This window comes from Macaca nemestrina, chromosome 4, assembly GCF_043159975.1.
Source record: "Macaca nemestrina isolate mMacNem1 chromosome 4, mMacNem.hap1, whole genome shotgun sequence".
NCBI classification, from domain to species: domain Eukaryota; kingdom Metazoa; phylum Chordata; class Mammalia; order Primates; family Cercopithecidae; genus Macaca; species Macaca nemestrina.
The window spans coordinates 183,080,705-183,093,123 of NC_092128.1; the positions used below are offsets into that span (position 1 = coordinate 183,080,705).

At 43.6% G+C, this 12,419-nt stretch overlaps 1 protein-coding gene across 4 annotated transcripts in view; it reads right to left on the minus strand.

The window, feature by feature from the left end:
- The window catches only part of LOC105472931 (DS cell adhesion molecule), an 818,273-nt gene that overhangs the window by 86,627 nt on the left and 719,227 nt on the right, over nt 1-12,419 (minus strand). For all 4 annotated transcript variants that reach the window (XM_071095740.1, XM_071095738.1, XM_071095737.1 and 1 more), the window contains exon 20: nt 7,855-7,988. In XM_071095740.1, the coding sequence (XP_070951841.1) occupies nt 7,855-7,988 (134 nt within the window). The remainder of the gene's footprint in view (nt 1-7,854; nt 7,989-12,419) is intronic.

The following is a 12,419-nucleotide window of genomic DNA, read 5'->3' on the forward strand; positions in this document are numbered from 1 at the left end:
CATTAGAACCAGCCGTGAAATACAAAGATATTTCCAAGAAAGCTTCAAGAATAGACTTCTCAAGAAATTTTATAAAACCAGAATTGATTTTCATATGTCTGGGATGTTTAGATGTAGCCTTGCCTCAAAGAAACCCTTCTAGGTTTTTTTCCAGCCATATGATTCCATGACAGGATGCTGGGGCTTCAATAATGTTTGGATGATCCAAGAACATACAGAGCCTAGCATCTGCCTGCCATGTAGAAGCACTTCACAAAGGTCTCATGTACATGATTCATTACATGTGTGTAAATGGAACACACTTGTCTATTTTTAGGTTAACTTGTGGTATCTCCATAATTTTCAGATTTTCTATTATTAAAAAAAAAAAAGAGAGAGATATTCAGCTGGGCGCGGTAGCTCATGCTTGTAATCCCAGCACTTTGGGAGGCCGAGGCGGGCGGATCACGAGGTCAGGAGATTGAGACCATCCTGGCTAACATGGTGAAACTCCGTCTCTACTAAAAATACAAAAAGTTAGCCGGGCATGGCCGTGTGCGCCTATAGGCCCAGCTACTCGGGAGGCTGAGGCAGGAGAATGGCGTGAACCCGGTAGGCAGAGCTTGCAGTGAGCCGAGATCACGCCACTGCCCTCCAGCCTGGGGAACAGAGCGAGATTCTGTCTCAAAAAAAAAAAAAAAAAAAAAAGATTTACCCTTAAGTCATTTAAATAAAATGATGGAAGAATGATTTCTATGTAAGTGATTTAAAAGCACAGGCACTCGATCCAAATCCTTCTGGGATACAAAGCATCCCAAAGTACATAACACAATTTCTTGCCTTATTAAGCTACAGCTTCATTACACAATTTAACCTCTTTTAGAAGACTCACAGTCATAATCTGTAAAATTTAATTCAACACACATTTGAGGAGCATCCACTGTTTCAGCACAGTAACAGGTTTGCCAGCTTATGCTCATGTCTAACAACAACACGAGAGATTGTGGTTATGTCAAAGTGAGGTTGAAATCAGTGCTGGGAACGCTGGGGCAGGATGGAGCTGACATCCCAGGGAAGGCAGGTAAGCATCAGGACAAAGAGCTGGGACTCTGAACTCAGCCCCCTGTGGGTTGCAGGTCCCGTCTTCCTTTGCTAACCTGCATGGCTCTGGCCATATTGTACAGTCTTCCTTTCAGTATCGGTAAATGAAGATAACAATCACAACGCTTCCTGTGTAAGATAGTCACCAGAATTAACTGATGCAAAACAGTATTTTTAAAAATGTGAGTCACAGGAGCAATTTAGTGGAACATGACAACCACTTTAAAAACAAAATGAAATAGAATAGAAAAAAAATCAAATGGAACAGAAAATATCAGAGGGCATCACGTGTAGTAAATGCAAGTTTGTGGTGTGCGTGTACTTTCGTAGTGTGATTATAACTTACATTTTCTATTGCAGGTCACCATAGAACAAGTTCAAAAACCATAGGTATAAAGCTTTTGGCACCCAGTGCCTAACATGTAGCCAGTGCTAAGAAATGGTGAAATAAAAATATAGCATTTAAGTTCAACTTTAAACAATAAACATTTTTACCAAAGAGGATGAGATGGAAAAGGCAAGGAGAATCCAACACACACATACACACACACACAGACACACACACACGTACACAAATGCAGACACATATGAGACATGGTATTACTTAGACACCGGATGGAAGAAGGTTAGTAAAATATGAAACTAGACAGGAGCTGCAGCTGGATTCTGGAACTCTATCTAGGTCATATTGCGAATTTTCAATGTCTTTAGGTAAAAAATGAGAAGTCATCCAAGAAATTTGCACAAAGGAATAACATGCTCAGATTCAGGATTGGAAAAATGAATTGTGACAGGGATGTGGACAGCAGACTGGGAGTTGAGCCTGGCAGTGGGAAGGCTTCTGACTTGGTTTTGGTTCCCTGGGGGAGGACCTGAAGCAAGGCAAGGGCAGTGGGTGTGAAAGGAAAGGAGATTAAGAAGACCTTGCATTGGGAGGCAGAGGCGGGCGCATCACCTGAGGTCAGGAGTTTGAGACCAGCCCGGCCAACATGGTGAAACCCTGTCTCCACTAAAACCACAAAAATTAGCCTGGCGTGGTGGTGGGTGCCTGTAATCCCAGCTACTCAGGAGGTTGAGGCAGGAGAATCGTTTGAACCTGGGAAGCAGAGGTTGCAGTGAGCCAAGATTGTGCCACTACTCCAGCCTGGCAACAGAGTGAAACTCCGTCCCAAACAAACAAACAAGACATTGCAGAGGGCTCCTGTGACATGATGTCACTTTGCTCATTTATTTCCTCTGATCATATTACCCCTTCCTGCTTCTGATTCTTCAGGTAAGATTCTTCTCTTCCTGAAAGCCAGGACTAGCTGTGTGTTCCAAGCAACCGTCTCTGGCCCCGTGTTTGAGTGACCCCCCATCCCCGTCCGCACCCCTGCACCGTGCTGTGCACATCACTGCTGTGTCCTCCGTCACATCACACAGAAGGGTGACATTGTCCAGTGTTTCCTGCCTTTCCTAGAACTGCTGGGTATGGGTTTGGAGCATACGTCGTGGTTCCCTTGTGGTTAAGACATGGACCAGAATCTTATGACAGATTCTGGCCCATGATTTGTGCTGGAGCATTTACATGCCTGTGTCAGAGCCTCAGAGATTTCTTTCTCTTTGTCATGAAACCCGCCTGGGTCCTTCCTGGAGTGAAGATAACACGGCATGGACTGCCATACACTCACAATGAGCATGATCGTGAAAGAAAAATAAAACTGTTGGTTGTTGTAAATCACTGAGGATTCAGGCCTGTTTGTGATGCCCCCTAACTCAGCATCTCTTGAGTGATGTGATTCAGACCCTGGCTCAAAGCTTGGTGTAAGAGTAGTGCTCTATGTTTATTTGTGGTATAAATGAATGAATGATTAGGAGAGGAACTATAGGTAGCTCGGAGTTTCTGGTCAGAAAGCAGCAGATTTTGTTAGATCATCAGCTAAACTAGAACACAGAAAGAGAGGGAGAGACAAGTATAAATGTGTTTGTGGGCACACTGATGTGAAGTACCGGGGAGGCCTTCCTGAGTACGCAGATGGTGGTAAGTTGGAAATATAGGACTGATGGTTCTCTAAGATTGTCAGGATTAGAAATAAAAAATGTGAACTCTTTAATTTCAAATGATAGTTAAATTATAAGAGCAGATTCAATGATCCACGGAGATAGTGAAGAATATTAAAAGAGATAAAGGAAGAATACTGGAAAATGCCTACATTTAAGGGTGAGAAGCAGAGAGATGAGAAGCAACAAAGAATAAAAAACAAGATAATGGAAGCTAAGAAAAGGAGGATTTTAAAAGCAAACTGCTGTCTAGTAGTGTCACTATATGCTACAGTGACATGAAATAGGGAGGGTACTGGGAGGGAGGAATGACATTTTAATACAGCCGGGAGGTCCCTGTTTCGTGTGAAAGGGGAAGAATGAACACTGTGATGAGTATCATTGTAGATACACTTGAGCATGTTAGATGCTGCTTTCCGGATTCCACGTTATACCACTTTCCCACTCCTTGAGATTCCTGCACATTTCTGGTCCTCGGAAGTCCCCTTTCGCCCTCAGCCTGACTATGGCTTTATTCGATGCAGTCTGCAGCTGGTTGGGAGGCAAACACACACCTGTTGCCTGGGGTGGGAAGCTGTCTGGACCTGGTGAGCTACTTTGCCTCCCAGAAGACTTGTTTAATTCTAAGTTGTGGTCTACACTGTGGAGAGTTTAATTGCCCAGGTCTTCTGGGTAAGAAGAGTAGTGGTGTATTCTTACTGGTTCACTCAGTAACATTTATTGAGCACGTACTATGTATAGGAACTGAATAATATTATCATCTGAAACTGGAATAACCAATGTGAATCACAGCTCAGAAATATTTTATGCCTTCTGACTTTTAGTTTTCATTAATGAGAAGTCTGTGCTTCCTAATTTTACATTTCTAAGCTCTGTAAATGAGATTAGCATTGTGAAATAGACAATGTCTACATCATAATGCTTATTTAATGTGTATACAGTAAAAGCAGTCTGTATGTAAAATTTTTTCAGACTGCTTTTATGTAGACCGGAGCATCAGGGAGGAAATGAAGCTTGGCTGTTTCCTTCCTGAACCTTAAAAGGGCCGTCTCACGTCTTTGGACTTTCATTGCTTATAATAGATTGTTTGATCATTCAAACCATTATATATTAAAATTAATAGCCAGAATCTGCAAATTATGGGGATAAGGCTCTGAATCAAATGACTTGAGATTTTGCGGTTTGAATCTCTGATTGGGGAGTTTAATATCTCATTGCACTGCTGGACCCCCGAGGGAAGGTTCATGTTCAGTCAGCACCATCTTTAGACAACCTGTTTGCAGATTCCTTCTCAGTTACTCTAACTTGTCATCGGGCCACATGCAATGTTTCAAATTCTAATGGCTTTTTGTAAGCTAAACTGAGACAGCACCATGAAATAAATGCCTATTAGCAGACATTATATGTCACATATTAGATAAAAAAGCTCTATTTTAACAAGGTCCTTTCCCAAGAAAGGGAGATGATTTGGGATCTTGAGAGAAATTGACATCAGCGAGGAGGTTATCTGAGGGACTCTTATAAAAAGGATCAAATTACAAGGCATATTGTGTCCTGATTTATCCCCCTATGTTCTACATTCAACTATGAAATCATTTCAAATAAAAAAATTCAGATTTGAGTAAGGAAAATATCTAGAGCTCATACTGCCCTCTGGTGGTCATTCGTACACATAGCCAGAAAGGCAAATACCTCCGAACACTTGACAGCATCCAGTTTACTGAAAGTCAAATTGCAGAAACTGACGGAAAAAAACAAAAAACAAAAAACAAAGAAACAAAATAAAACAAAAAACCACTCTTATTTCCTGTACTTTAAAGTTTCTTGATCATTTCATATTTAAAACAGAATAATAGATACTCTTTGTAAATATTCACCTCTGAAGAGAAATAATTATCTCTGACCTTGACTCTCAACGATATTATTTGATGTAAAAAATAGGCCTCCTGGTCTTAAATGATGGTTAAGATAGATAGATAGGAATGTGGATATGGAGATGGAACTGTTTTTAGTTCACTTCACTTCGATGAGGGTGCTCTGGGGTTCTGGGACCTCCTTGTAACACTTTCTAGGTATCACTGCCTGGAAGAACACAGGCACCTGCTCATCATATTTCTATGTCTCTAGTCTTTTTAATATGGTCAAAAGGCAACACAGAGATACCCTGATAAAAATCTCAGCTGTTATTTCCCACCTTTTTCTGGTTGGTTTGTTCTCATTACTTTTTTTTTTTTTAACGGAGTCTTGCTGTGTTCCCCAGGCTGGAGTGCAGTGGTGTCATTTCGGCTCACTGCCACCTCCGCCTCCCAGGATCAAGAGTTTCTCCTGCCTCAGCCTCCTCCCAAGTACCTGGGATTACAGGCATGTGCCACCACGCCTGGCTAATTTTTGTAGTTTTTGTAGAGATGGAGTTTCATATGTTGGCCAGGCTGGTCTCAAACTCCTGGCCTCAAGTGATCCTCCTGCCTTGGCTTCCCAAAGTGCTGGGATTACAGGCGTGAGCCACCAGGCCTGGCTGGCCCTCATTACTGTCCCTTTTAAGAGTGTATTGTTAAGATCCTGGGCAGGTCAAATCCCATTGTTCTGTGGGCGAAGAGACAGGAGAAATCCCGGGGAAACGCATTTCTACCCCATCTAACAACATCTGTGTGACTTTATTTTCAGGATAGGATGTTTTTTCTTCCTCTTTTTATTGTATGTAATTCTCAGGCTGGGAGGACAGAGCCAGATACAGCCTGTATCATCCACAAAGAGGGGCTTCCTCGGCAAGCATCAGTCACTAAGGACTCATTTCAAATAAGCCAGGTAGGGATTTTTAGTTTACAGATAAATATCTGATTGAGAAGACAAAACGAGAGGAAGCTGCTGGTGTTTCTGTACCCTGCTAGGTGCTTTCTAGCCTGTTAGAGTCAAAACAGCAAACATGAATCCCGTAGCAAAGAGATCAATGAATGAATGAGCGAATACTAATACAGATACAATTCAAGTTCTAGTGGAAAATGAGTACGCTTTATTTCAGCAATAATTTTTGTCTCTCTTTGGTGAATACAGGGACATGTCAGTGTTAAGGAGAAAATCGGAGGCCACCCTAGGCAGGGTGGGGGGTCCTCGAAGAATTGCCACTCTAAGTAGAGGGCACAATGGCTCAGTTTTTTTTTCTGTGTCTACGGTGCTCTACATCTCTGGGCTTTGATGGTAGGATTCAGCAAGTGAGGATTAACAGCATATTGCAAACCACATAAGAAGCCCATAAAAACACTGTGGAGCCTAACTCAGACCATTTACATTTACGTATTGACTTCAAGGACAGCGTACTGCCATGAATGCATAAGCAGTAGAGCACACACCTTTTTCAGCAGACAGACGGACCTTCATGGGCCAACGAAGCCCACACACTCTCTCGCTCACACTCACTGTTGGGGTACACCAGGCCTCAAGGGCCCCTGTGGACTCTGAGCTTGCACAAACACATCACCTTGATTATTAATCCATAAATTTGTTTGGGAATATTTTTCAGCCTTCACAAGGAAGGAGATTCCATCGCATGCTACCACATGGATGAATCTTGAGGATATCATGTCAAGTGAAACGAGCCGGTCACTAAGTGATAAATGCTGTATCATTCCACATGCATGAGGTCTCTAGAGGAGTCAAATCCAGAGACAGAAAGTAGAATGGTGGGTGCCAGGGTCTGGCTGGAGGGAGGATGGGGAATTCGTGTTTAATGGGGATAGAGTTTTGGTTTTGTAGAGTTCTGGAGATGGATGGTGGTGATGGTTTCACAACAATGTGAAGGTATTTAACACTGATAAACTCAATAATCAAAGTGGTTAAGATGGTAAGTTTTACGTTATGTGTATTTTACCAGAAAATAAACAAAACCAGTGTGTATATTCACTCCACAAATGCTTAGTGAATGACTACATGTGTCAAGTTCTATGCTGGAAGCTGGAGATGCAAAGATGGAAGAAACATGGCACCTGCCGCAGAAAATGTCATAATGTTTCTATGAAGACATCATCAATTTTGGTGGGTGATTTCAACGTTTCTTTTTTTAATTTCCCTTTTTGATATGTTTTGGTGTGGTCTCAGAAGCAGTCTAATTTTATAATAATTATTCAGCAGGAATAATATGAATGATAATAAAAACCACACTTTGAAATAGTAAATAACTTTTAGTTCCTTCACAATGAACCAGGCTGACTGCTGTAACCGTAAGGGTAATAGATCTTCATGAAAATCCCTCATTTCTAGCACAATAGGGTTTTGCCTGCTATTCTTTTCCCAGTGTGAGACGGAGGAGGGAAAGAAGGGAGGGATGGGGTGGGAGGGAAGGAAGGAGGGAGGGAAGGAGTCGGAGGGAGGGAAGGCGTGAAGTGCCCGTCATGATAAGTCCAACAGTAAAATCAATAGGTGTTGTCCACTGACTATCAATTAAGGCACAATTAAGGCCTCTGGGCTTTGATTTTGATCAGGCTGCTGGCAGTTTAGTAGGAACTCACCAAATAAACAATAATTCCAGACAATTGTCCCCCTTGTCATGATTCAGGAGCGTATTTTCATATGAGGTGTAAATGAGGACTTTGCTTTGTATGTGGAGACAGCAGGGGCAAAACAAAACCACTGGAAAGACCCAAGTAGGTGGGAAACAAAGGAATGAAACTGTCCAGCACGAGCACCTGCAGCTCGTCCCTGGCAGACGCTTGAAAGGCACTTGGTTATTTGCCAACTTACTGTGGGATAGGGGTGGGAGCAGAATACAGTGTACTTTCGGATGATGCCGTTCAGCTTGAGAGGGGGAAGCCAGGACACAAAGACCATGGAGGCTGAGGCCGCCGCTGCCTTCACGCCCGCGGGAGGACCTGGAACTGGAAGAGCCGTGCGTTTAGTCACAAGGTGGGGCCTCGACTTGGGCTTGCGGGCCCACGCCTCCCAACACGACCCCACTCCATGCTCACTGTTCAGCTCTTTGAGGACGAGCGTTATAGGTTCTGCTGTGTCCCCCCAAATGCAAACGTTGAAGTCCTAACCCCCAGGACCTCAGAATGACACTGTCATTGGAGGTAGGGTCTTTACAGAGGCAATCGAGTTAAAATGAGTTTGTTAGTGTGGCCTCTAATCCAGTACTTCTGGTGTCCTTATAAAAAGGCCAGTTTTGGCACAGAGACAGACATGTATAGAGGGAAGATGATGTGAAGACACAGGGAGAAGACGGCATCTATAAGCCAAGGAGAGAAGCCCAGAACAGATGCTTGTCTCAAAGCTCTCAGAGACAACCAGCCCTGCAGACACCTTGATTCTGGACTTCTGGCCTCCAGAACTCAGAGACAGCAAATACATTCCTAATGTTGGAGTCTGTGGTTCTTTGTAGCTCTAGGACCTAATACAGTCAGTTCTAGTCCCTGTTGTCCTGGGGAGCCTTCCCAGCCCATTTCAGTGCCTGGAGACTTCCTGCCTCTGGATAACTGGACAATTAACTTCTGGATCAGTCTTATTTCTGCTGCAGTTTTTGGCTTTGAATGTACTGGGGATGAACCTTTTGGATTCTGAATTTGAGAAGCATGAGGGTGAACTACCTCAGCCACGGAGACCCCACCCTCCCTCACCCCAGTCATTTTGTAATGGCACCACTTTGGGCTCAGGAGAAATGGAAATATTGTTGATGAATAGGGATTATTGTGTCAAAGATTCACAGTATCCAGGTAAGACAAACTCTCCCCTGTAAACCAGCTAAGAAGGCAGAACATGGTGGCAGCAATATTAAGCATGATTTGGGAGTGAGATTGAAGGCATGTCCCACTCCTCTTGTTCTTTTATTTTCCAGGTTGAAGAGGTGGGGGGTGGGGTGAGATGACCAAGACACAGAAGATGCCAAAATGTCATAGGTGCCAGTGAGAAAGGCATCAGAGCTCTTGCTTTGTTCCTCATTAACCTCACTGTCCACATGGAAGGCAAGCACATTGATGGAGGCACTGAAATTCAAGCCCATATAAGTCCCTTGCAAGCCCCTGGAGAAGGCTGTGAGTCTTTTACTGCTTTGACGGCAATGCAACTGCTCAGTAAATAGTTGTGGAGTTGAATGTGCATCTCATAATTGTCATCTTGACTCTTCTAAGTCTGCATAACAAAACCAAGAGCTCTGGTGAGAACTAACTTGGGTTGGACATAGTCACCATTTGAAAATATAAAATCTAGTTTTGGCAAGTCTTGCAGACAGTGGAAGGTCTAGAAAAGGTAACACACATAAGTGATAGATCCTGGATTAAGAAATCCCATGAGAACAAACCCCTATCAGGTGAGGGCAATGTCTAAGACATCCACAACCTAGTTCAGAGCTGCCAGGGCTCCTCCTGACAAGGGCAGAGTGAACGTTTCCTGAGGATTTTAATCCTGGTAGACACCTAGCTTAGCCAACACTCTCAGTCCTTTCCATAAAGCCCCTGGTTGGTGTTCACCACAGTGACCACTCTTGCTGGACATCTCCTCTTTAGGAGGCCAAGTAGTTTAGCACCAACCAGTTGAATGGCTGCTGAAGAGGAGTCAATTCTATTTGTTTCCAACCTGTTCGTGACAAATGTACCTGTCACGGGTAATACTGTAAGTTAATTCATTACATAAACCAATGAAATTCAAGTGCAAGAGAAAGCTGTTTCTATGACAGTTAATGGGACTGCTTTGGAAAGGCTTCCTTAGAGGTAAGTTAGAAAGAAATTAAAGAGAGAAAGAAATCAAGGAGGGAAGAACAAAAGGAATGAAGGAGGGAAGGAAGGAAGAAAGGAAGAGGGAAGAAAAAAGAAAGGAAGGAAGGAAGGAGGGAAGGAAGAAGGGAAGACAAAAGGAAGGAAGGATAAAAAAAGAAAAGAAGAAAAGAAGGAAGGAAGGAAGAAAGGAAGGGAGGAAGAAAGGAAGGAAGGAAGAAAGGAAGGAAGGAAGGAAGAAAGGAAGGAAGGAAGGAAGAAAGGAAGGAAGGAAGAAGGCTGATCTATGTTTGGTCAGGACCACTGAGAAGAATGGGACATGTGGATTTGTCTCCATTTGCAAATAGATCGTTGATAAATGGTCACATGCTCTTGAGACACCAGTTGAAAAATGCAGATGCTACACATTAAATACACAATTCATGGAGTAAAAGATGGCACAGAACTCCAATGTTTTCACCCAAAACTTGAAGTGATCCTAAGTCATGTGATTAGAGAATGATTAGGGAGTGAATACATATTTATATGTATTAAGCTAAAATGCAGCATTTCAGGTACTTCTTGGCCACTGTAAAGTTTGGCGATTCCTTGTTTCAACTGAGGATTTCCATGAGCACGCCTGTGTCACAGCCGATCAAGGGGCTTTGACTGCACCATCTAAACTCGCAGTTGACTCCTCCTACATGGATTTATGATCTATCTTGCACAGTCTTTCCTTGTATGGTTACTAGAACTTTGTACAATAAAATAACAACGTAGAAGATGTGAAGAACACGGCATTTTGGAAACGTTTTCTGGATGACTGAGCTAATCTTTTCAGAGCTAGAACTTAACATTTTCGTTCTGGTTTGGACAATATCATAAAGCTTAAAGGTGTGGGCCCTGGAGCCCCACTGCTGGTTTCATGTGGCTCTACCCCTTAGTTCCATGTCCTGAGCAAGTCGATTAACTACTCTAATAATCTTTAGTTCCCTCATTTATAAATCTACAATAATTGTGTTGGCTTATGTTTTTGCTGTTAGAATTACAAGAGATACTTCATGTAAATGATTTATTTATCGTTCTCTGTAGAGTAAGCGCTAAATAAGTTCTAGCTATCATCTCTAATAACCATCCTTATGTCCTTAGATTAAATGTCATTAAATGATAATAGCCTTTACTTTGTGACTCATTGGTGAATGACAAACACCAGACACTGAGAGTTGCAGAAGACAGAGATGGCAGATGATGGAGTAAAAAATGGTATATGTCTGTCTGGGACATATTTTCTTGAAACACTCTTAGTGACCACACCCATTTTGGTAATCTGAGTTTTTCTTACGAAGGTCAAAACAAGCTTGGGAAGTTTTCATGAATTCCTGGGCATCGTAGAGAGAAGTTCTGCATACAAGTTTAATTGATTGCAGTAAAGAATGTGGCCTTCAGAGAATTCTCTCTTCTACATTCCTCCAATGCACCTGGACATCCCTTCTGAGCTGTAAATGCTTCTGTGTCTCATGTGTCCAGTTGGCTGAGACGTTTCCACCAGGGGTCACACAGGCACCTTAGGCCAACATAGTCACAACAGGGCTCACCATCTTCTATCCAAACCTGCGCTTCTCTTGCCCCATCTCAGGAAATGGGCTCCCCCCATCTTCTCAGTTGCAAGAACCAGAACCTGGAATTCCCTTCCCATTGTCACTTGACGAGCCCTTTGGAGGTCCACATGGACGTGACAGGTCAGCAGCTGGGCTCTCCCCCTGATTCGCTGGTGCTCCCCAACACTGAGCTCCGTTTCAGTTCCCTGAACGTGGTCTGCTTCTCCCACCCCGGGCCCTTGGGCTGCCATGATCCAGGGCCTTGGGATGCCTCTGTCTGGACTTTTCCCCACCCTCTGCCTTCTCCCTGGCAACTCCTACTCATCTCTCAGGGTCTAGCATGTGTCATTTCCTCCAGGAAGTCTTCCCAGATCACCAGCTTAGGTCAGGTCAGGGCTCCCATGTCTCTGTCAAGACTCTTCTTCATCATTGCACTTGACACAATCCACTCAGGGGTGATCTATCAACATCTGTCTCCCCCACTAGCTTGCAAACCCCACCACACCCATCCTGTTTCTCTGCATCTTTAGTTCCTGGGCCAGTATCTGGAACATACTAGATCCTCAATACATATTTTTCAAGAGTGGAAAACTGATTTCATTCGTGTCTGTGTGGTAGGCAGGATTCTACGATGGGTCCCAAGATCCCTGCCCTCTAGTGTATGTGCCTTGGTGATTCCTTCCCCTTGAATGGGTGTTGCACCTGTTACTACGATGGACAGAACCCTCCCATGGGCAGGTTGTGCCATGTGGTAAAGGTGAAGGGCTTGTGCAGGTATCATTGAGGTCCTAATCACTTGACTTTCAGTTAATGAAAAGGAAAGTTTCCTGAGTGGGCTGGGTTTAATCAGATGCGCCCCTTAGAAGAGGAGATGGAGGTCAGAGGGAGACAGAAGAGGTCAGAGGGATTGGAAGCCACGTGAGGCTTTCCTATTGGCCTTGAAGGAGGAAGCTGCCATGTGGTAGGGGGTGTGACAGGGAGTAACAGGCAGCCTCTGGAAGCTGGTGACTCCAGCCCCATGGCC